Source organism: Nerophis lumbriciformis, linkage group LG25 (assembly GCF_033978685.3).
Source record: "Nerophis lumbriciformis linkage group LG25, RoL_Nlum_v2.1, whole genome shotgun sequence".
In the NCBI taxonomy this organism is placed as follows: Eukaryota; Metazoa; Chordata; class Actinopteri; order Syngnathiformes; family Syngnathidae; genus Nerophis; species Nerophis lumbriciformis.
Window position 1 is genome coordinate 41,610,499 of NC_084572.2, and position 26,230 is coordinate 41,636,728.

A 26,230-nucleotide genomic window follows, 5' to 3' on the forward strand; every position below is an offset into this window, starting at 1 on the left:
ATCTGCCTGGATGGGCAAGAGACGAGCGTCCAGAAAGAGATGAAACCTGGCGCTGGATTGAGGCCTGGCTGGCATCCTCAGCCTCTTAGCATTTCTTCTTTCCAATTCTCTTAAACAAAAGACCACAGATGAGAAATGTGCTGCAACAGACTCCATCATAAGGAGCCAAAATAGTCACTTCCTGTGCGGAATGGGAGCAACAAAAAGCATGTGGCGATTGTGGATGAAGTGATATTCAGTCTGCTCCACTTTTAACTCATGACTGGCCGGAAACTTCCCATACACACATTCTTGTGTTTCCTACCTTCTTGAGACCTCTGGAAAATGCAACTTTAAAACAATAATACTACTATGCAAATATAAAAAAAGGTAAGCTTTTAGGTCCGTGTACCCTTCCGTTCATTCTATTTCCAATTGTGAAATGCAAAACCAAAAAACAAAGTTTTTTCGATTTTTATTATATAAGGCAGATTTTAAAACAAACAAAAAAGGGTTGATTTTCATTCAAATATTGCCATAAAATTGGATTTTGTGCTGTTTTCCTTTTATGGATTTTAATTTTTCCAGATAAACACAAAAATCCAATTCATGTTCATCCAAAATGCAAAAATGTAAGTTTATCTGCGTGATGACAAATTGAACCGGAAAGAGTATTTGAGCTTTTTCTCTGCGTTTAGCATGTTTTTGTCTTTGTTCAACAGGAGTTCTATTGTCCTTTTTAAAAAGTCTCATTAAATAGTTGTCCAACTTTTGTTTCAGAAATTAAAATAGAAAAAAAATGGCGCAAAATTCGTTTTTTGGTTTGCATTTGAAAATTCGAAATAGTTGTTTATTTTATTTTAATTTTTTATAATTTTTTTAAATCTTCATTATTTACTTCAAATTATTACAGTATGTCTTTATATACATATTAATTTATTTTTATTATTTTTTCATTTTGGCCAAAGGGGTCGCATTTCAATTTCTTACACACATTTGTTATTTCATATGTTGGCCAGAGGGGGAGCACTTTTTTTTTTTTTTATTATTTTGTGATAATATTGTGATAAAAGTCAGAATTTTATATGACAAATGTCACCATTTGGCATTATAAACTAATAATTTTAATTTGAAATTGTTCCCAATTTTATAAGAAAAAAGTCGACACTGTGAGAAAAAGACTGCTTTTAATTATTTATTTATTTATTTTTGTAATTGGTTTTTAATCTTCATTATTTACTTCAAATTATTGGTTTGCATTTGAAAATTCGAAATAGTTATTTTTTTTTTTTTTTTTATATATATTTTTTTAATCTTCATTATTTACTTCAAATTATTACAGTATGTCTCTATATACATATTCATTTTTTATTTGTTTAATTAATTTTGGCCAAAGGGGGCGCATTTCAACTTCTTACACACACTTGTTATTTCATATGTTGACCAGAGGGGGAGTACTTTTTAAAAAAATTTGGCAATATTGTGATAAAAGTCAGAATTTTATATGACAAATGTCACCATTTGGCATTAAAAACTAATCATTTTAATTTTAAATTGTTCCCAATTTTATAGGAAAAAAGTCAACACTGTGAGAAAAAGACTGCTTTTAATTTATTTTTATTTTTTTCTTTGTTTTGTTTGTAATTTGTTTTTAATCTTTATGATTTACTTCTTTATTACAGTATGTCTCTATATACATATTTATTTTATTTTTTAAATTAATTTTGGCCAAAGGGGGCGCATTTCAATTTCTTACACACACTTGTTATTTCATATGTTGGCCAGAGGGGGAGCACTTAAAAAAAAAAAAAAGGCAATATTGTGACAAAAGTACGAATTTTATATGACAAATGTCACCATTTGGCATTACAAAGTAATAATTTGACATTAAAAAAGTAGTAATTTTATGAGAAAATATTGCAATATTACAGAAACAGAAAAAATATGAGAAATTGTTCCCAATTTTGTAAGAAAAAAGTCAACACTGAGGAAAAAGACTGCTTTTAATTAATACATTTTTTTGTTTGTTTTGTTTGTAATTGGTTTTTAATCTTCATTATTTACTTCAAATTATTACAGTAAGTCTCTGTATACATATATATATATTTTTTTTTTTTAATGAATTTTGGCCAAAGGGGGCGCATTAGAATTTCTAAACACACTTGTTATTTCATATGTTGGCCAGAGGGGGAACACTTTTTTTTTTAAATTGGCAATATTGTGATAAAAGTCAGAATTTTATATGACAAATGTCACCATTGGGCATTAAAAAATAATAATTGTACATTAAAAAAAGTAATAATTTTATGAGAAAATATTGCAATATTACAGAAACAGAAAGAATGAGAAATTGTTCCCAATTTTATAAGAAAAAAGTCGACATTGTGAGAAAAAGACTGCTTTTAATTAATTTACTTTTTTTGTTTGTTTGTAATTGGTTTTTAATTTTCATTATTTACTTCAAATTATTACAGTTTGTCTCTATATACTGTACATATTATTTAATTTTATTATATTAATTTTGGCCAAAGGGGGCGCATTTCAATTTCTTACATACACTTGTTATTACATATGTTGGCCAGAGGGGGAGCACTTTTAAAAAAAATTGGCAATACTGTGATAAAAGTCAGAATTTTATATGACAAATGTCACCATTTGGCATTACAAAGGAATCATTTTACATTAAAAAAAAGGAATAATTTAATGAGAAAATATTGCAATATTACAGAAACAAAGAATATGAGAAATTGTTCCCAATTTTATAAGAAAAAAGTCGACACTGTGAGAAAAAGACTGCTTTTAATTCATTTACTTTTTTTTGTTTGTTTTGTTTGTAATTGGTTTTTAATCTTTATTTACTTCAAATTATTACAGTAAGTCTCTGTATCAATCAATCAATCAATGTTTATTTATATAGCCCTAAATCACCACATATTATCTTTTTTTTTTTTTATGAATTTTCACCAAAGGGGGGCATTTGAATTTCTTACACACACTTGTTATTTCATATGTTGGCCAGAGGGGAAGCACTTTTTAAATAAAATTGGCAATATTGTGATAAAAGTCAGAATTTTTTATACCAAATGTCACCATTTGGCATTAAAAAGGAATCATTTTACATAAAAAAAAAAGTAATAATTTTATGAGAAAATATTGCAATATTACAGAAACAGAAAGAATATGAGAAATTGTTCCCAATTTTATAAGAAAAAAGTCGACACTGTGAGAAAAAGACTGCTTTTAATTCATTTCCTTTTTTTTTGTAATTGGTTTTTAATCTTCATGATTTACTTCAAGTTATTACAGTATGTCTCTATATACATATTAATTATTAATTTTTTAAATTAATTTTGGCCAAAGTGGGCGCATTTCAATTTCTTACACACACTTGTTATTTCATATGTTGACCAGAGGGGGAGCACTTTTAAAAAAAAATGGCAATATTGTGATAAAAGTCCGAATTTTATATGACACATGTCACAATTTGGCATTACAAAGTAAAAATTTTACATTAAAAAAGTAGTAATTTTATGAGAAAATATTGCAATATTACAGAAACAGAAAAAATATGAGAAATTGTTCCCAACTTTGTAAGAAAAAAGTCGACATTGTGAGAAAAAGACTGCTTTGAATTAATTTACTTTTTTGTTTTGTTTTGTTTGTAATTGGTTTTTAATCTTCATGATTTACTTCAAGTTATCACAGTATGTCTCTATATACATATTTAATTTATTTTTTAAATTGATTTTGGCCAAAGTGGGCGCATTTCAATTTCTTACACACACTTGTTATTTCATATGTTGACCAGAGAGGGAGCACTTAAAAAAAATAATTGGCAACATTGTGATAAAAGTCAGAATTTTATATGACAAATGTCACCATTTGGCATTAAAAACTAATCATTTTAATTTTAAATTGTTCCCAATTTTATAGGAAAAAAGTCAACACTGTGAGAAAAAGACTGCTTTTAATTTATTTTATTTTTTTCTTTGTTTTGTTTGTAATTTGTTTTTAATCTTTATGATTTACTTCTTTATTACAGTATGTCTCTATATACATATTTATTTTATTTTTTAAATTAATTTTGGCCAAAGGGGGCGCATTTCAATTTCTTACACATACTTGTTATTTCATATGTTAGCCAGAGGGGGAGCACTTAAAAAAAAACTTGGCAATATTGTGATAAAATTTAGAATTTTATATGACAAATGTCACCATTTGGCATTAAAAAGTAATAATTTAACATTTAAAAAAATTATAATTTTATGAGAAAATATTGCAATATTACAGGAACAGAAAAAATATGAGAAATGTTCCCAATTTTGTAAGAAAAAAGTCGACACTGTGAGAAAAAGACCTCTTAAAATAATTTACTTTTTTGTTTTGTTTTGTTTGTAATTGGTTTTTAATCTTCATGATTTACTTCAAGTTATCACAGTATGTCTCTATATACATATTTAATTTATTTTTTAAATTGATTTTGGCCAAAGTGGGCGCATTTCAATTTCTTACACACACTTGTTATTTCATATGTTGACCAGAGAGGGAGCACTTTTTTAAAAAAAAATTGGCAACATTGTGATAAAAGTCAGAATTTTATATGACAAATGTCACCATTTGGCATTAAAAACTAATCATTTTAATTTTAAATTGTTCCCAATTTTATAGGAAAAAAGTCAACACTGTGAGAAAAAGACTGCTTTTAATTTATTTTATTTTTTTCTTTGTTTTGTTTGTAATTTGTTTTTAATCTTTATGATTTACTTCTTTATTACAGTATGTCTCTATATACATATTTATTTTATTTTTTAAATTAATTTTGGCCAAAGGGGGCGCATTTCAATTTCTTACACATACTTGTTATTTCATATGTTAGCCAGAGGGGGAGCACTTAAAAAAAAACTTGGCAATATTGTGATAAAATTTTGAATTTTATATGACAAATGTCACCATTTGGCATTAAAAAGTAATAATTTAACATTTAAAAAAATTATAATTTTATGAGAAAATATTGCAATATTACAGAAACAGAAAAAATATGAGAAATGTTCCCAATTTTGTAAGAAAAAAGTCGACATTGTGAGAAAAAGACCTCTTAAAATAATTTACTTTTTTGTTTTGTTTTGTTTGTAATTGGTTTTTAATCTTCATGATTTACTTCAAGTTATTACAGTGTGTCTCTATATACATATTTAATTTATTTTTTAAATTGATTTTGGCCAAAGTGGGCGCATTTCAATTTCTTACACACACTTGTTATTTCATATGTTGACCAGAGAGGGAGCACTTTTTTAAAAAAAATTGGCAACATTGTGATAAAAGTCAGAATCTTATATGACAAATGTCACCATTTGGCATTAAAAACTAATCATTTTAATTTTAAATTGTTCCCAATTTTATAGGAAAAAAGTCAACACTGTGAGAAAAAGACTGCTTTTAATTTATTTTATTTTTTTCTTTGTTTTGTTTGTAATTTGTTTTTAATCTTTATGATTTACTTCTTTATTACAGTATGTCTCTATATACATATTTATTTTATTTTTTAAATTAATTTTGGCCAAAGGGGGCGCATTTCAATTTCTTACACACACTTGTTATTTCATATGTTGGCCAGAGGGGGAGCACTTAAAAAAAAAAAGGCAATATTGTGACAAAAGTACGAATTTTATATGACAAATGTCACCATTTGGCATTACAAAGTAATAATTTGACATTAAAAAAGTAGTAATTTTATGAGAAAATATTGCAATATTACAGAAACAGAAAACATATGAGAAATTGTTCCCAATTTTGTAAGAAAAAAGTCAACACTGAGAAAAAGACTGCTTTTAATTAATTTACTTTTTTTGTTTGTTTTGTTTGTAATTGGTTTTTAATCTTCATTATTTACTTCAAATTATTACAGTAAGTCTCTGTATACATATATATATATATATATATATATTTTTTTTTTTTATGAATTTTGGCCAAAGGGGGCGCATTAGAATTTCTAAACACACTTGTTATTTCATATGTTGGCCAGAGGGGGAACACTTTTTTTTTTTTAAATTGGCAATATTGTGATAAAAGTCAGAATTTTATATGACAAATGTCACCATTGGGCATTAAAAAATAATAATTGTACATTAAAAAAAGTAATAATTTTATGAGAAAATATTGCAATATTACAGAAACAGAAAGAATATGAGAAATTGTTCCCAATTTTATAAGAAAAAAGTCGACACATTGTGAGAAAAAGACTGCTTTTAATTAATTTACTTTTTTTGTTTGTTTGTAATTGGTTTTTAATTTTCATTATTTACTTCAAATTATTACAGTTTGTCTCTATATACTGTACATATTATTTAATTTTATTATATTAATTTTGGCCAAAGGGGGCGCATTTCAATTTCTTACATACACTTGTTACTACATATGTTGGCCAGAGGGGGAGCACTTTTAAAAAAAATTGGCAATACTGTGATAAAAGTCAGAATTTTATATGACAAATGTCACCATTTGGCATTACAAAGGAATCATTTTACATTAAAAAAAGGAATAATTTAATGAGAAAATATTGCAATATTACAGAAACAAAGAATATGAGAAATTGTTCCCAATTTTATAAGAAAAAAGTCGACACTGTGAGAAAAAGACTGCTTTTAATTCATTTACTTTTTTTGTTTGTTTTGTTTGTAATTGGTTTTTAATCTTTATTTACTTCAAATTATTACAGTAAGTCTCTGTATCAATCAATCAATCAATGTTTATTTATATAGCCCTAAATCACCACATATTATCTTTTTTTTTTAATGAATTTTCACCAAAGGGGGGCATTTGAATTTCTTTTTAAAAAGGAATCATTTTACATTAAAAAAAAGTAATAATTTTATGAGAAAATATTGCAATATTACAGAAACAGAAAGAATATGAGAAATTGTTCCCAATTTTATAAGAAAAAAGTCGACACTGTGAGAAAAAGACTGCTTTTAATTCATTTCCTTTTTTTTTGTAATTGGTTTTTAATCTTCATGATTTACTTCAAGTTATTACAGTATGTCCCTATATACATATTAATTATTAATTTTTTAAATTAATTTTGGCCAAAGTGGGCGCATTTCAATTTCTTACACACACTTGTTATTTCATATGTTGACCATAGAGGGAGCACTTTTAAAAAAAAATGGCAATATTGTGATAAAAGTCCGAATTTTATATGACACATGTCACAATTTGGCATTACAAAGTAAAAATTTTACATTAAAAAAGTAGTAATTTTATGAGAAAATATTGCAATATTACAGAAACAGAAAAAATATGAGAAATTGTTCCCAATTTTGTAAGAAAAAAGTCGACATTGTGAGAAAAAGACTGCTTTGAATAAATTTACTTTTTTGTTTTGTTTTGTTTGTAATTGGTTTTTAATCTTCATGATTTACTTCAAGTTATCACAGTATGTCTCTATATACATATTTAATTTATTTTTTAAATTGATTTTGGCCAAAGTGGGCGCATTTCAATTTCTTACACACACTTGTTATTTCATATGTTGACCAGAGAGGGAGCACTTAAAAAAAAAAATTGGCAACATTGTGATAAAAGTCAGAATTTTATATGACAAATGTCACCATTTGGCATTAAAAACTAATCATTTTAATTTTAAATTGTTCCCAATTTTATAGGAAAAAAGTCAACACTGTGAGAAAAAGACTGCTTTTAATTTATTTTATTTTTTTCTTTGTTTTGTTTGTAATTTGTTTTTAATCTTTATGATTTACTTCTTTATTACAGTATGTCTCTATATACATATTTATTTTATTTTTTAAATTAATTTTGGCCAAAGGGGGCGCATTTCAATTTCTTACACATACTTGTTATTTCATATGTTAGCCAGAGGGGGAGCACTTAAAAAAAAACTTGGCAATATTGTGATAAAATTTAGAATTTTATATGACAAATGTCACCATTTGGCATTAAAAAGTAATAATTTAACATTTAAAAAAATTATAATTTTATGAGAAAATATTGCAATATTACAGGAACAGAAAAAATATGAGAAATGTTCCCAATTTTGTAAGAAAAAAGTCGACACTGTGAGAAAAAGACCTCTTAAAATAATTTACTTTTTTGTTTTGTTTTGTTTGTAATTGGTTTTTAATCTTCATGATTTACTTCAAGTTATCACAGTATGTCTCTATATACATATTTAATTTATTTTTTAAATTGATTTTGGCCAAAGTGGGCGCATTTCAATTTCTTACACACACTTGTTATTTCATATGTTGACCAGAGAGGGAGCACTTTTAAAAAAAAAAATTGGCAACATTGTGATAAAAGTCAGAATTTTATATGACAAATGTCACCATTTGGCATTAAAAACTAATCATTTTAATTTTAAATTGTTCCCAATTTTATAGGAAAAAAGTCAACACTGTGAGAAAAAGACTGCTTTTAATTTATTTTATTTTTTTCTTTGTTTTGTTTGTAATTTGTTTTTAATCTTTATGATTTACTTCTTTATTACAGTATGTCTCTATATACATATTTATTTTATTTTTTTAATAAATTTTGGCCAAAGGGGGCGCATTTCAATTCCTTACACATACTTGTTATTTCATATGTTAGCCAGAGGGGGAGCACTTAAAAAAAAACTTGGCAATATTGTGATCAAATTTAGAATTTTATATGACAAATGTCACCATTTGGCATTAAAAAGTAATAATTTAACATTTAAAAAAATTATAATTTTATGAGAAAATATTGCAATATTACAGAAACAGAAAAAATATGAGAAATGTTCCCAATTTTGTAAGAAAAAAGTCGACATTGTGAGAAAAAGACTGCTTTGAATTAATTTACTTTTTTGTTTTGTTTTGTTTGTAATTGGTTTTTAATCTTCATGATTTACTTCAAGTTATCACAGTATGTCTCTATATACATATTTAATTTATTTTTTAAATTGATTTTGGCCAAAGTGGGCGCATTTCAATTTCTTACACACACTTGTTATTTCATATGTTGACCAGAGAGGGAGCACTTTTTTAAAAAAAATTGGCAACATTGTGATAAAAGTCAGAATTTTATATGACAAATGTCACCATTTGGCATTAAAAACTAATCATTTTAATTTTAAATTGTTCCCAATTTTATAGGAAAAAAGTCAACACTGTGAGAAAAAGACTGCTTTTAATTTATTTTATTTTTTTCTTTGTTTTGTTTGTAATTTGTTTTTAATCTTTATGATTTACTTCTTTATTACAGTATGTCTCTATATACATATTTATTTTATTTTTTAAATTAATTTTGGCCAAAGGGGGCGCATTTCAATTTCTTACACATACTTGTTATTTCATATGTTAGCCAGAGGGGGAGCACTTAAAAAAAAACTTGGCAATATTGTGATAAAATTTTGAATTTTATATGACAAATGTCACCATTTGGCATTAAAAAGTAATAATTTAACATTTAAAAAAATTATAATTTTATGAGAAAATATTGCAATATTACAGAAACAGAAAAAATATGAGAAATTGTTCCCAATTTTGTAAGAAAAAAGTCGACATTGTGAGAAAAAGACCTCTTAAAATAATTTACTTTTTTGTTTTGTTTTGTTTGTAATTGGTTTTTAATCTTCATGATTTACTTCAAGTTATTACAGTATGTCTCTATATACATATTTAATTTATTTTTTAAATTGATTTTGGCCAAAGTGGGCGCATTTCAATTTCTTACACACACTTGTTATTTCATATGTTGACCAGAGAGGGAGCACTTTTAAAAAAAAAAAATTGGCAACATTGTGATAAAAGTCAGAATTTTATATGACAAATGTCACCATTTGGCATTAAAAACTAATCATTTTAATTTTAAATTGTTCCCAATTTTATAGGAAAAAAGTCAACACTGTGAGAAAAAGACTGCTTTTAATTTATTTTATTTTTTTCTTTGTTTTGTTTGTAATTTGTTTTTAATCTTTATGATTTACTTCTTTATTACAGTATGTCTCTATATACATATTTATTTTATTTTTTAAATTAATTTTGGCCAAAGGGGGCGCATTTCAATTTCTTACACATACTTGTTATTTCATATGTTAGCCAGAGGGGGAGCACTTAAAAAAAAACTTGGCAATATTGTGATAAAATTTAGAATTTTATATGACAAATGTCACCATTTGGCATTAAAAAGTAATAATTTAACATTTAAAAAAATTATAATTTTATGAGAAAATATTGCAATATTACAGAAACAGAAAAAATATGAGAAATTGTTCCCAATTTTATAAGAAAAAAGTCGACATTGTGAGAAAAAGACTGCTTTGAATTAATTTACTTTTTTGTTTTGTTTTGTTTGTAATTGGTTTTTAATCTTCATGATTTACTTCAAGTTATCACAGTATGTCTCTATATACATATTTAATTTATTTTTTAAATTGATTTTGGCCAAAGTGGGCGCATTTCAATTTCTTACACACACTTGTTATTTCATATGTTGACCAGAGAGGGAGCACTTTTAAAAAAAAAATTGGCAACATTGTGATAAAAGTCAGAATTTTATATGACAAATGTCACCATTTGGCATTAAAAACTAATCATTTTAATTTTAAATTGTTCCCAATTTTATAGGAAAAAAAGTCAACACTGTGAGAAAAAGACTGCTTTTAATTTATTTATTTTTTTTCTTTGTTTTGTTTGTAATTTGTTTTTAATCTTTATGATTTACTTCTTTATTACAGTATGTCTCTATATACATATTTATTTTATTTTTTAAATTAATTTTGGCCAAAGGGGGCGCATTTCAATTTCTTACACATACTTGTTATTTCATATGTTAGCCAGAGGGGGAGCACTTAAAAAAAAACTTGGCAATATTGTGATAAAATTTAGAATTTTATATGACAAATGTCACCATTTGGCATTAAAAAGTAATAATTTAACATTTAAAAAAATTATAATTTTATGAGAAAATATTGCAATATTACAGAAACAGAAAAAATATGAGAAATGCTCCCAATTTTGTAAGAAAAAAGTCGACATTGTGAGAAAAAGACCTCTTAAAATAATTTACTTTTTTGTTTTGTTTTGTTTGTAATTGGTTTTTAATCTTCATGATTTACTTCAAGTTATTACAGTGTGTCTCTATATACATATTTAATTTATTTTTTAAATTCATTTTGGCCAAAGGGGGCGCATTTCTATTTCTTACACACACTTGTTATTTCATATGTTGACCAGAGGGGGAGCACTTTTAAAAGCGACACAAAGTCAATGTGAAAATTTGGGACCACCCTCATTTTGATGGATAGGGTTAGAGTTAGGGCTTAGGGGACCCTAACCCTAACCCCAACCCTAACCCTAACCAACCCTAACCCTAACCCCAACCCTAACCAACCCTAACCCTAACCCCAACCCTAACCCTAACCCTAACCCCAACCCTAACCCTAACCAACCCTAACCCCAATCCTAACCCTAACCCTAACCCCAACCCTAACCCTAAATGAGATACTGTCTATTAGACGCAATGTTATTGGGACCATGATTTATGTCATCACTTGTTCACACCTCCTCATATGGAAGATACCTTTCCTTCTTCATGTCTCAAGAAGGCTAGACATACAAGAACACACACACACACACACACACACACACACAGACACACACACACACACACACACACACACACAGGATGCAGACAATCTCACTGACCATGGAAGGACTCATTGTCCCAGAGGGCTTGAAGGGGATTTACTGGCTCTATGGAATGTTTTGTTTGTTGCTTTTTGCCAGTTTGTTATTGTGCGGGGCCCAAACACAGAAATGGAAGCAGACCTCATGAGAAAGTGCAAGATGTGTGCGTACCGGTCTCCTCTGGGGAGTTGCTCTCCTGGGACAAGGTGGTCCAACTCAGCTCTTCGTCGCTGGGGTTCAAATTCTGGATCCGGTTGAGGGCGCAGTCCGTCTTGGGACCGGACCGCCGGTCTTTCTTGGTCTCCGGGGACGAGGAGGAGGAGGCGGAGAGCAGGGCCGCGTCGTCCGGGCTGGCCTGCCTGGGCGGGGAAGGCGGAGGCGGGACCTGGGAGTCCTTGCTCAAAGTCTGGCGCTCCTCGGTCAAGGCCGGAGACTCAATCTGGATTAGAAGCGAGGGTTTCTTCTCCTGGTCTTGCCGACCCTCGTCATCCTCGGCCTTTGTCACCGACATCACTTCCTTCACGCTTTGTCCCACCTCCATGTTGAAGTCACTAACAAAGTCCGCGGAGTTGCCGTTGAGTTTGAGATCCGCGTTTCGGTCGATGCTACTTTTTGACTCTGGGTCGGTGTTGGCGTTCGGATTGGGCGCCACATCCCCCTGGGTGTGTGCGTCAGGCTCCTCCCCCTCGTCCGTGGCGCTCTCACAATCACACTCGTCCTCGCTGACGTCCGTCTGGTTTTTATTGTGATCCTGCCCGGCTTTACGGAGCTGGTTCATCCCGTTCTTGGCCAGCTTGAGGTTGTTGGGGGTCGACGGCTGGGACGGCGGAGACGCGGCGGGCGACGACGACGTCGACGAAGGCGGCGCCGCTTCCCCCAGCCCCATGGCGGCCTGGATGCTGGTGAGCGCGTACTTTTTGCGACACTTGGGGGGCGTGGAGGAGCCCGGCTGTTTGAGGACGTCGTGGTTGTGGGAGGAGCGCAGGCTGAGGGAGGTGGGAGGCTTGGCGGAGGGCCCGTTACAGTTGGTCACGTCCACTGACATCATGGCGGCGGTCTGAAAGACAAAGGAGCCACAACGGTGAGATTAAAGGCAGCAAAGTGGAGACTATGGAGTGGAATGTTTCTAGATTATTGGATATTATTGCCTGGAATAGCTTTGTACGAGTATAGTACCGCCATACTAATCAGTCACATTTTTTCCGCCTCCCTTCTTCTCCCTGCTAGCTCTCTTTTTTTTGTCCCGTCTACACTTTTTTGAAGCCTCTTTCTTTGGGCTGTCCTCCAAATCTAAACATCAGACATGGAAATGATCAGCTGAACTCTCAACTCAATTGACAAAATCTTTTCGACGAGCAAAAGAGGTTCTGGGGAGCCTGGCTGCCCTGATGGAACCATTGCTGCGGGGTACGTGAGAGATTCCTGGGATAAATGGAGAATCATGTGCCTCTCAGTCCTTTCCATCGAGGACGTGGTGTATCGTCATATTCGTAAGACGATGGCAGCCACTCAAGGAGCCCAAAGGCTGTTCGTCGCAATGGAAGGATTGGGCCGGGCTGTGGGATCACAGTCTGGGGCGATTTCTGAACTGAATCGCAAGATGGAGCACATCATGGAAAAGCTGGTTGGAAGGGAAAAATTGGATATGAGGGCCGGCGTGGAATATTTCTAGATTATTGGATATTATTGTCTGGAATAGCGTTGTACGAGTATAGTACCGCCATACTAATGAATCATATTCAGTCGCATTTTTTCCGCCTCCCTTCTTCTCCCTGCTTGCTCTCTTTGTTTTGTCCCGTCTACACTTTTTTGAAGCCTCTTTCTTTGCGCTGTCCTGCAAATCTAAACATCAGACATGGAAATGATCAGCTGGATTCTCAACTCAATTGACAAAATCTTTTCGACGCGCAAAAGAGGTTCTGGGGAGCCTGGCTGCCCTGATGGAACCATTGCTGCGGGGTACGTGAGAGATTCCTGGGATAAATGGAGAATCACGTGCCTCTCAGTCCTTTCCATCGAGGACGTGGTGTATCGTCATATTCGTAAGACGATGGCAGCCACTCAAGGAGCCCAAAGGCTGTTCGTCGCAATGGAAGGATTGGGCCGGGCTGTGGGATCACAGTCTGGGGCGATTTCTGAACTGAATCGCAAGATGGATCACATCATGGAAAAGCTGGTTGAAAGGGAAAAATTGGATATGAGGGCCGGCGTGGAATATTTCTAGATTATTGGATATTATTGTCTGGAATAGAGTTGTACGAGTATAGTACCGCCATACTAATGAATCATATTCAGTCGCATTTTTTCCACCTCCCTTCTTCTCCCTGCTTGCTCTCTTTGTTTTGTCCCGTCTACACTTTTTTGAAGCCTCTTTCTTTGCACTGTCCTCCAAATCTAAACATCAGACATGGAAATGATCAGCTGGATTCTCAACTCAATTGACAAAATATTTTCGACGAGCAAAAGAGGTTCTGGGGAGCCTGGCTGCCCTGATGGAACCATTGCTGCGGGGTACGTGAGAGATTCCTGGGATAAATGGAGAATCATGTGCCTCTCAGTCCTTTCCATCGAGGACGTGGTGTATCGTCATATTCGTAAGACGATGGCAGCCACTCAAGGAGCCCAAAGGCTGTTCGTCGCAATGGAAGGATTGGGCCGGGCTGTGGGATCACAGTCTGGGGCGATTTCTGAACTGAATCGCAAGATGGATCACATCATGGAAAAGCTGGTTGAAAGGGAAAAATTGGATATGAGGGCCGGCGTGGAATATTTCTAGATTATTGGATATTATTGTCTGGAATAGAGTTGTACCAGTATAGTACCGCCATACTAATGAATCATATTCAGTCGCATTTTTTCCGCCTCCCTTCTTCTCCCTGCTTGCTCTCTTTGTTTTGTCCCGTCTACACTTTTTTGAAGCCTCTTTCTTTGCGCTGTCCTGCAAATCTAAACATCAGACATGGAAATGATCAGCTGGATTCTCAACTCAATTGACAAAATCTTTTCGATGAGCAAAAGAGGTTCTGGGGAGCCTGGCTGCCCTGATGGAATCATTGCTGCGGGGTACGTGAGAGATTCCTGGGATAAATGGAGAATCATGTGCCTCTCAGTCCTTTCCATCGAGGACGTGGTGTATCGTCATATTCGTAAGACGATGGCAGCCACTCAAGGAGCCCAAAGGCTGTTCGTCGCAATGGAAGGATTGGGCCGGGCTGTGGGATCACAGTCTGGGGCGATTTCTGAACTGAATCGCATGATGGATCACATCATGGAAAAGCTGGTTGAAAGGGAAACATTGACTAGGACGGCGGCCGCTCTACCAATCGAACCACGCTAACCACCAAGTACGCTAAAGTTAACATGTATGTTTATTTTTATAAATCCTAGCCTTGTGTAACTCAATGTCAGGGACATTTAAGTCCTACGTTAAAACTCATCTACAAACTCTAGTTTTCAAATAGACTCTGTTTTAGACCAGTTGACCTGAAGTTTCTTATAAGGCTACGAATAATCCATGGAGCGATACCAGTCTGGAGATAATGCTAGCTGTTCCAAGTCATGACCAAGTGTGGACCACTCCTCTATGACCTGGATGAAGACCTCCTACAGACCTCTGCTTGGACTGGAAAAATTCATCTACAAACTCTAGTTTTCAAATAGACTCTGTTTTAGATCAGTTGACCTGCCGTTTGTCTTTTTGGTCACCCTCCTCTCCTGTAAGGAGAGGTTACCAGATGGCCACGAATAATCCCTGGGGATATACCAGTCTGGACGATGTGCTAGATGTTCTTAGTCATGACCCAGTGTGGACGCCTCCTCTATGACCTGGATGCAGACCTCCTACAGACCTCTGCTTGGACTGGAAAAATTCATACACAAACTATTTTTCAAATAGACTCTGTTTTAGACCAGTTGATCTGCCCCTTCTCTTTTTTGCCCCCCCCTCCCGTAAGGAGAGGTTACCAGACGGCTACGAATAGTCACTGGAGAGATACTAGTCTGGAGGAAGCGCTAGCTGTTCCGAGTCATGACCCAGTGTGGACCACTCCTCTATGACCTGGATGCAGACCTCCTACAGACCTCTGCTTGGACTGGAAAAATTCATCCATCCATCCATCCATCTTCTTCCGCTTATCCGAGGTCGGGTCGCGGGGGCAGCAGCCTAAGCAAGGAAGCCCAGACTTCCCTCTCCCCAGCCACTTCGTCCAGCTCTTCCTGTGGGACCCCGAGGCGTTCCCAGGCCAGCCGGGAGACATAGTCTTCCCAACGTGTCCTGGGTCTTCCCCGCGGCCTCCTACCGGTCGGACGTGCCCTAAACACCTCCCTAGGGAGGCGTTCGGGTGGCATCCTAACCAGATACCCAAACCACCTCATCTGGCTCCTCTCGATGTGGAGGAGCAGCGGCTTTACTTTGAGCTCCTCCCGGATGGCAGAGCTTCTCACCCTATCTCTAAGGGAGAGCCCCGCCACCCGGCGGAGGAAACTCATTTCGGCCGCTTGTACCCGTGATCTTGTCCTTTCGGTCATAACCCAAAGCTCATGACCATAGGTGAGGATGGGAACGTAGATCGACCGGTAAATTGAGAGCTTTGCCTTCCGGCTCAGCTCCTTCTTCACCACAACGGATCGATACAGCGTCCGCATTACTGAAGACGCCGCACCGATCCGCCTGTCGATCTCACCATCCACTCTTCCCTCACTTGTGAACAAAACTCCGAGGTACTTGAACTCCTCCACTTGGGGCAAGATCTCCTCCCCAACCCGGAGATGGCACTCCACCCTTTTCCGGGCAAGAACCATGGACTCGGACTTGGAGGTGCTGATTCTCATCCCAGTCGCTTCACACTCGGATGCGAACCAATCCAGCGAGAGCTGAAGATCCTGGCCAGATGAAGCCATCAGGACCACATCATCTGCAAAAAGCAGAGACCTAATCCTGCAGCCACCAAACCAGATCCCCTCAACGCCTTGACTGCGCCTAGAAATTCTGTCCATAAAAGTTATGAACAGAATCGGTGACAAAGGGCAGCCTTGGCGGAGTCCAACCCTCACTGGAAACGTGTCCGACTTACTGCCGGCAATGTGGACCAAGCTCTGGCACTGAGCATACAGGGAGCGGACTGCCACAATCAGACAGTCCGAAACCCCATACTCCCTGAACACTCCCCACAGGACTTCCCGAGGGACACGGTCGAATGCCTTCTCCAAGTCCACAAAACACATGTAGACTGGTTGGGCAAACTCCCATGCACCCTCAAGGACCCTGCCGAGAGTATAGAGCTGGTCCACAGTTCCACGACCAGGACGAAAACCACACTGTTCCTCCTGAATCCGAGGTTCGACTATCCGGCGTAGCCTCCTCTCCAGTACACCTGAATAGACCTTACCGGGAAGGCTGAGGAGTGTGATCCCACGATAGTTAGAACACACCCTCCGGTTCCCCTTTTTAAAGAGAGGAACCACCACCCCGGTCTGCCAATCCAGAGGTACTGCCCCCAATGTCCACGCGATGCTGCAGAGTCTTGTCAACCAAGACAGCCCTACAGCATCCAGAGCCTTAAGGAACTCCGGGCGGATCTCATCCACCCCCGGGGCCTTGCCACCGAGGAGCTTTTTAACTACCTCAGCAACCTCAGCCCCAGAAATAGGAGAGCCCACCACAGACTCCCCAGGCACTGCTTCCTCATAGGAAGACGTGTTGGTGGGATTGAGGAGGTCTTCGAAGTATTCCCTCCACCGATCCACAACATCCGCAGTCGAGGTCAGCAGAACGCCATCCTCGCCATACACGGTGTTGATAGTGCACTGCTTCCCCTTCCTGAGGCGGCGGATGGTGGTCCAGAATTTCTTCGAAGCCGTCCGGAAGTCGTTTTCATACACAAACTATTTTTCAAATAGACTCTGTTTTAGACCAGTTGATCTGCCGCTTCTCTTTTTTGCCCCCCCCCCCCCCCTCGTAAGGAGAGGTTACCAGATGGCTACGAATAATCCCTGGGAAGATACCAGTCTGTGCTAGCTGTTCCGAGTCATGACCTGGATGCAGACCTATGCTTGGACTGGAAAAAATAATCTACAAACTCTAGTTTTCAAATAGATTGTTTTAAACCAGTTGACCTGCCGCTTATGTTTTTTGCCCCCCCCCCCCCCCCTCTCCCGTAAGGAGAGGTTACCAGATGGCTACGAATAGTCCCTGGAGAGAAACCAGTCTAAAGGAGATGCTAGCTGTTCCAAGTCATGACCAAGTGTGGCCCACTCCTCTATGACCTGGATGTAGACCTCCTACAGACCTCTGCTTGGACTGGACTCTCACATTATCAGCAATACTTTGCAGGAACTGTACCCACTTGGCATCCGTTGCAGCCGGTCACCCAGGATGTGGGTTCAGACTAAGACTAAGGGCTATAAAAAATAATCTTTGATTGATTGATGGAGTGAATAAAGTTCCTTGAGTCCTCACTGGGAGATCTTAAAGCTGAGCTGAGTCCGAGCAGTTTTCCAATACCATAACCACCCCAAATATTAGTGTCCCTTGAGAAAAGGGGTGTGCCCTCTTTAGTGAGATATTGCATCCAAAAAAAAATCCAGCTTGGCAAAACAAAAGCTTGACAGGAAGTGGCGCGCTAACAAATAACCCTGATGGAAACATCGCCTTCTTGGCAGAAGTAATAAATCCCAAACTACACTGCAGGGAATAATGTTGCAATAGGCCCTGGCATCACGTCTAAGTTGCTAAAACCTGCTGGGACCAGTGGAGTAAAAGTGCTGCTTTACATACAAACAGAACTGGTAACAAATCCTCTGCCAAACGAGCAATGTTGTCCATCAAAAGAACTTAAATCTATCATTGATGTATTACCTTTGACTCGAGAGGTGAACAGTTGTCTGTGTACTTAAGCATGGAACTGGGGGGGGGGGGGGCAAGCCCGGACGTTTTCATTTCTCATAAACCCCGAACATAAACACAGCATGTGTGTGTGTGTTCTTGTATTACAACCCTTCTTGAGACATGATGAAGGAATAGTATCTTCCATATGAGGAGGTGATGACATAAATCAATAACATTGCATCTAATAAACAATGTCTCATTTGCACCCCTGCTGGTGACATCCATCAAAATGAGGGTGGTCCCAAAAAGGAGGGATTTTTTTTTAAATTGACTCTGTTGCAAGTCTTGTGTATTCTTTGTAACTTGTTTGTGTGCGCTAGGGCTATTGAGGGTTTTTTTCCCCCGGGAGTCCAGCCTTAGACTGAATATTTGTTTAACTCATCCTCCCCCCCCCCCCCCCCAAAAAGGATGGATTTTTCAAATTGACTGTGTGTCGCTTTTAAAAGTGCTCCCCCTCTGGTCAACATATGAAATAACAAGTGTGTGTGTGTAAGAAATTGAAATGCGCCCCCTTTGACCAAAATTAATTGAAAATAAATATGTATATAGAGACATACTGTAATAACGAAGTAAATCATGAAGATTAAAAACCAATTACAAACAAAAAATAAATTAACTAAAAATTCTTCTCACAATGTGTCGACTTTTTTCTTATGAAAATATTCTGTTTTTGTGATATTGCATTATTTTCTCGTAAAATGATTACCTTTTAATGCCAAATGGTGACATTTGTCATATAAAATTCTGACTTTTATCACAATATTACCAAATTTTTTGTCTTTCTTGTAAAATAGTGACATTTCTTTAGTAAAATCATGACTTTTGTCATCATTTTGCCAAGTAAAATTCAGATTATTATTATAACATTGCCAAATGTTAGTTTTCTTATAAAATTGTGACTTTTGTCGAGTAATATTACGACTCTTTTCATAAAAATTGCCAAAATTTTAAGCTTTTCTTGTAAAATTGCGACTGTTATTGAGTACAATTCCAACTTTTGTCATAATATTGCACAAATGTTCAGTTTTTCTTGTCTCGCGTTATGTAAAATTACGACTTTTATTATAATACTGCCAAAATTCTATGTTCTACTGTAATAACTTGAAGTAAATCATGAAGATTAAAAACAAATTACAAACAAAAATTAAAAAACTTTTTTTTTTCTTTTTCTCACAATGTGCCGACTTTTTTCCTATAAAAATGTTCTTTCTGTTTTTGTGATATTGCATTGAGTTCTATTGTCCTTTTCAAAAAGTCTCATTAAATAGTTGTCCAACTTTTGTTTCAGAAATTAAAATAGGAAAAAAATGGCGAAAATTCAAAATAGTTGTTTATTTTATTTTAATTTTTTATAAAAAAATGTTAATCTTCATTATTTACTTCAAATTATTACAGTATGTCTCTATATAGGTACATATTATTATTATTTATTTTTTTATTTTGGCCAAAGGGGGCGCATTTCAATTTCTTACACACACTTGTTATTTCATATGTTGGCCAGAGGGGGAGCACTTTTTTTTTAAATTATTTTGTGATAATATTGTGATAAAAGTCAGAATTTTATATGACAAATGTCACCATTTGGCATTAAAAACGAATAATTTTAATTTTAAATTGTTCCCAATTTTATAAGAAAAAAGTCGACATTGTGAGAAAAAGACTGCTTTTAATTAATTTATTTTTTTTGTAATTGGTTTTTAATCTTTATTATTTACTTCAAGTTATTACAGTATGTCTCTATATACATATTATAAAACTTTTTTAATATTTATTTTCTCGTAAAATTATTACTTTTTTATGTAAAATTGTTCATTTCTAATGTAAAATGGTGACATTTGTCATATAAAATTCTGACTTTTATCACAATATTGCCAATTTTTTTTGTTGTTCTTATAAAATAGTGCCTTTTTTGGAGTAAAATCATGACTTTTGTCACAATTTTGCCAAGTAAAATTCCAATTATTATTATAATATTGCCAACAATTGAAAGTTTCCTTATAAAATTGTGACTTTTGTCGAGTAAAATGACGACTCTTTTCATAAAATTGCCCAAATTTTAAGCTTTTCTTGTAAAGTTACGACTGTTATTGAGTAAAGTTCCAACTTTTGTTATAATATTGCACAAATGTTCAGTTTTTCTTGTCTCGCGTTATGCAAAATTACGACTTTTATTATAATACTGCCAAAATTCTATGTTCTACTGTAATAACTTGAAGTAAATCATGAAGATTAAAAACAAATTACAAACAAAAATTAAAAAACTTTTTTTTTTCTTTTTCTCACAATGTGCCGACTTTTTTCCTATAAAAATGTTCTTTCTGTTTTTGTGATATTGCATTGAGTTCTATTGTCCTTTTCAAAAAGTCTCATTAAATAGTTGTCCAACTTTTGTTTCAGAAATTAAAATAGGAAAAAAAATGGCGCAAAATTTGTTTTTTGGTTTGCATTCGAAAATTCAAAATAGTTGTTTATTTTATTTTAATTTTTTATAATTTTTTTTAATCTTCATTATTTACTTCAAATTATTACAGTATGTCTTTATATACATATTAATTATTTTTTTTTATTTTTATTTTGGCCAAAGGGGGCGCATTTCAATTTCTTACGAACACTTGTTATTTCATATGTTGGCCAGAGGGGGAGCACTTTTTTTTTTTAATTATTTTGTGATAATATTGTGATAAAAGTCAGAATTTTATATGACAAATGTCACCATTTGGCATTAAAAACTAATAATTTAAATTTTAAATTGTTCCCAATTTTATAAGAAAAAAGTCGACATTGTGAGAAAAAGACTGCTTTTAATTAAATTCTTTTTTTTTGTAATTGGTTTTTAATCTTTATTATTTACTTCAAGTTATTACAGTATGTCTCTATATACATATTATAAAACTTTTTTAATATTTATTTTCTCGTAAAATTATTACTTTTTTATGTAAAATTGTTCATTTTTAATGTAAAATGGTGACATTTGTCATATAAAATTCTGACTTTTATCACAATATTGCCAATATTTTTTGTTGTTCTTATAAAATAGTGCCTTTTTTGGAGTAAAATCATGACTTTTGTCACAATTTTGCCAAGTAAAATTCCAATTATTATCATAATATTGCCAACAATTGAAAGTTTTCTTATAAAATTGTGACTTTTGTGGAGTAAAATGACGACTCTTTTCATAAAATTGCCCAAATTTTAAGCTTTTCTTGTAAAATTACGACTGTTATTGAGTAAAATTCCAACTTTTGTCATAATATTGCACAAATGTTCAGTTTTTCTTGTCTCGCGTTATGCAAAATTACGACTTTTATTGTAATACTGCCAAAATTCTACGATCTACTGTAATAACTTGAAGTAAATCATGAAGATTAAAAACAAATTACAAACAAAAATTAAAAAAACTTTTTTTTTTCTTTTTCTCACAATGTGCCGACTTTTTTTTCTATAAAAATGTTCTTTCTGTTTTTGTGATATTGCATTGAGTTCTATTGTCCTTTTCAAAAAGTCTCATTAAATAGTTGTCCAACTTTTGTTTCAGAAATTAAAATAGAAAAAAAAATGGCGCAAAATTAGTTTTTTGGTTTGCATTCGAAAATTCAAAATAGTTGTTTATTTTATTTAAATTTTTTATAATTTTTTTTAATCTTCATTATTTACTTGAAATTATTACAGTATGTCTCTATATACATATTCATTTTTTATTTTTTTTAAATTTTGGCCAAAGGGGGCGCATTTCAATTTCTTACACACACTTGTTATTTCATATGTTAGCCAGAGGGGTAGCACTTTTTTTTTAAATTATTTTGTGATAATATTGTGATAAAAGTCAGAATTTTATATGACAAATGTCATCATTTGGCATTAAAAACTAATAATTTAAATTTTAAATTGTTCCCAATTTTATAAGAAAAAAGTCGACATTGTGAGAAAAAGACTGCTTTTAATTAAATTCTTTTTTTTTGTAATTGGTTTTTAATCTTTATTATTTACTTCAAGTTATTACAGTATATATATTTACATATTATAAAACTTTTTTAATATTTATTTTCTCGTAAAATTACTACTTTTTTATGTAAAATTGTTAATTTTTAATGTAAAATGGTGACATTTGTCATATAAAATTCTGACTTTTATCACAATATTGCCAATTTTTTTCTAGTTCTTATAAAATAGTGAAATTTTTTGAGTAAAATCATGACTTTTGTCACAATTTAGCCAAGTAAAATTCCAATTATTATTATAATATTGCCAACAACTGAAAGTTTTCTTATAAAATTGTGACTTTTGTGGAGTAAAATGACGACTCTTTTCATAAAATTGCCCAAATTTTAAGCTTTTCTTGTAAAATTGCGACTGTTATTGAGTACAATTCCAACTTTTGTCATAATATTGCACAAATGTTCAGTTTTTCTTGTCTCGCGTTATGTAAAATTACGACTTTTATTATAATACTGCCAAAATTCTATGTTCTACTGTAATAACTTGAAGTAAATCATGAAGATTAAAAACAAATTACAAACAAAAATTAAAAAAAAATTTTTTTTCTTTTTCTCACAATGTGCCGACTTTTTTCCTATAAAAATGTTCTTTCTGTTTTTGTGATATTGCATTGAGTTCTATTGTCCTTTTCAAAAAGTCTCATTAAATAGTTGTCCAACTTTTGTTTCAGAAATTAAAATAGGAAAAAAAATGGCGCAAAATTTGTTTTTTGGTTTGCATTCGAAAATTCAAAATAGTTGTTTATTTTATTTTAATTTTTTATAATTTTTTTTAATCTTCATTATTTACTTCAAATTATTACAGTATGTCTTTATATACATATTAATTTTTTATTTATTTTTAATTTTGGCCAAAGGGGGCGCATTTCAATTTCTTACGAACACTTGTTATTTCATATGTTGGCCAGAGGGGGAATTATTTTGTGATAATATTGTGATAAAAGTCAGAATTTTATATGACAAATGTCACCATTTGGCATTAAAAACTAATAATTTAAATTTTAAATTGTTCCCAATTTTATAAGAAAAAAGTCGACATTGTGAGAAAAAGACTGCTTTTAATTAAATTCTTTTTTTTTTGTAATTGGTTTTTAATCTTTATTATTTACTTCAAGTTATTACAGTATGTCTCTATATACATATTATAAAACTTTTTTAATATTTATTTTCTCGTAAAATTATTACTTTTTTTATGTAAAATTGTTCATTTCTAATGTAAAATGGTGACATTTGTCGTATAAAATTCTGACTTTTATCACAATATTGCCAATTATTTTGTTGTTCTTATAAAATAGTGACATTTTTTGAGTAAAATCATGACTTTTGTCACAATTTTGCCAAGTAAAATTCCAATTATTATTATAATATTGCCAACAATTGAAAGTTTTCTTATAAAATTGTGACTTTTGTCGAGTAAAATGACGACTCTTTTCATAAAATTGCCCAAATTTTAAGCTTTTCTTGTAAAATTGCGACTGTTATTGAGTACAATTCCAACTTTTGTCATAATATTGGACAAATGTTCAGTTTTTCTTGTCTCGCGTTATGTAAAATTACGACTTTTATTATAATACTGCCAAAATTATACGTTCTACTGTAATAACTTGAAGTAAATCATGAAGATTAAAAACAAATTACAAACAAAAATTAAAAAACTTTTTTTTTTCTTTTTCTCACAATGTGCCGACTTTTTTCCTATAAAAATGTTCTTTCTGTTTTTGTGATATTGCATTGAGTTCTATTGTCCTTTTCAAAAAGTCTCATTAAATAGTTGTCCAACTTTTGTTTCAGAAATTAAAATAGGCAAAAAAATGGCGCAAAATTTGTTTTTTGGTTTGCATTCGAAAATTCAAAATAGTTGTTTATTTTATTTTAATTTTTTATAAAAAAATTTAATCTTCATTATTTACTTCAAATTATTACAGTATGTCTCTATATACATATTAATTTTTAATTTTTTTTAAATTTTGGCCAAAGGGGGCGCATTTCAATTTCTTACACACACTTGTTATTTCATATGTTGGCCAGAGGGGGAGCACTTTTTTTTAAAAATTATTTTGTGATAATATTGTGAAAAAAGTCAGAATTTTATATTTGGCATTAAAAACTAATAATTTTAATTTTAAATTGTTCCCAATTTTATAAGAAAAAAATTGTGAGAAAAAGACTGCTTTTAATTATTTTTATTTTTTTTGTAATTGGTTTTTAATCTTTATTATTTACTTCAAGTTATTACAGTATGTCTCTATATACATATTATAAAACTTTTTTAATATTTATTTTCTCGTAAAATTATTACTTTTTTATGTAAAATTGTTAATTTTTAATGTAAAATGGTGACATTTGTCATATAAAATTCTGACTTTTATCACAATATTGCCAATTTTTTTGTTGTTCTTATAAAATAGTGACATTTTTTGAGTAAAATCATGACTTTTGTCACAATTTTGCCAAGTAAAATTCCAATTATTATTATAATATTGCCAACAATTGAACGTTTTCTTATAAAATTGTGACTTTTGTCGAGTAAAATGACGACTCTTTTCATAAAAATTGCCAAAATTTTAAGCTTTTCTTGTAAAATTGCGACTGTTATTGAGTACAATTCCAACTTTTGTCATAATATTGCACAAATGTTCAGTTTATCTTGTCTCGCGTTATGTAAAATTACGACTTTTATTATAATACTGCCAAAATTCTACGATCTACTGTAATAACTTGAAGTAAATCATGAAGATTAAAAACAAATTACAAACAAAAATTAAAAAACTTTTTTTTTTCTTTTTCTCACAATGTGCCGACTTTTTTCCTATAAAAATGTTCTTTCTGTTTTTGTGATATTGCATTGAGTTCTATTGTCCTTTTCAAAAAGTCTCTTTAAATAGTTGTCCAACTTTTGTTTCAGAAATTAAAATAGAAAAAAAAATGGCGCAAAATTTGTTTTTTGGTTTGCATTCGAAAATTCAAAATAGTTGTTTATTTTATTTAAATTTTTTATAATTTTTTTTAATCTTCATTATTTACTTCAAATTATTACAGTATGTCTTTATATACATATTAATTTTTTATTTATTTTTAATTTTGGCCAAAGGGGGCGCATTTCAATTTCTTACGAACACTTGTTATTTCATATGTTGGCCAGAGGGGGAGCACTTTTTAAAAAAAATTATTTTGTGATAATATTGTGATAAAAGTCAGAATTTTAAATGACAAATGTCACCATTTGGCATTAAAAACTAATAATTTAAATTTTAAATTGTTCCCAATTTTATAAGAAAAAAGTCGACATTGTGAGAAAAAGACTGCTTTTAATTAAATTCTTTTGTTTTTGTAATTGGTTTTTAATCTTTATTATTTACTTCAAGTTATTACAGTATGTCTCTATATACATATTATAGAACTTTTTTAATATTTATTTTCTCGTAAAATTATTACTTTTTTATGTAAAATTGTTCATTTCTAATGTAAAATGGTGACATTTGTCGTATAAAATTCTGACTTTTATCACAATATTGCCAATTTTTTTGTTGTTCTTATAAAATAGTGCCTTTTTTGGAGTAAAATCATGACTTTTGTCACAATTTTGCCAAGTAAAATTCCAATTATTATCATAATATTGCCAACAATTGAAAGTTTTCTTATAAAATTGTGACTTTTGTCGAGTAAAATGACGGCTCTTTTCATAAAATTGCCCAAATTTTAAG

The 26,230-nt window shown here is 32.4% G+C and overlaps 1 protein-coding gene across 4 annotated transcripts in view; it reads right to left on the reverse strand.

Moving 5' to 3' along the window:
• apbb2b (amyloid beta (A4) precursor protein-binding, family B, member 2b) overlaps positions 1-26,230 on the reverse strand; it is a 301,890-nt gene that overhangs the window by 179,268 nt on the left and 96,392 nt on the right. For all 4 annotated transcript variants that reach the window (XM_061984438.2, XM_061984436.2, XM_061984439.2 and 1 more), the window contains one exon: positions 11,817-12,702. In XM_061984438.2, the coding sequence (XP_061840422.1) occupies positions 11,817-12,693 (877 nt within the window). In that variant the 5' untranslated portion in view covers positions 12,694-12,702. The remainder of the gene's footprint in view (positions 1-11,816; positions 12,703-26,230) is intronic.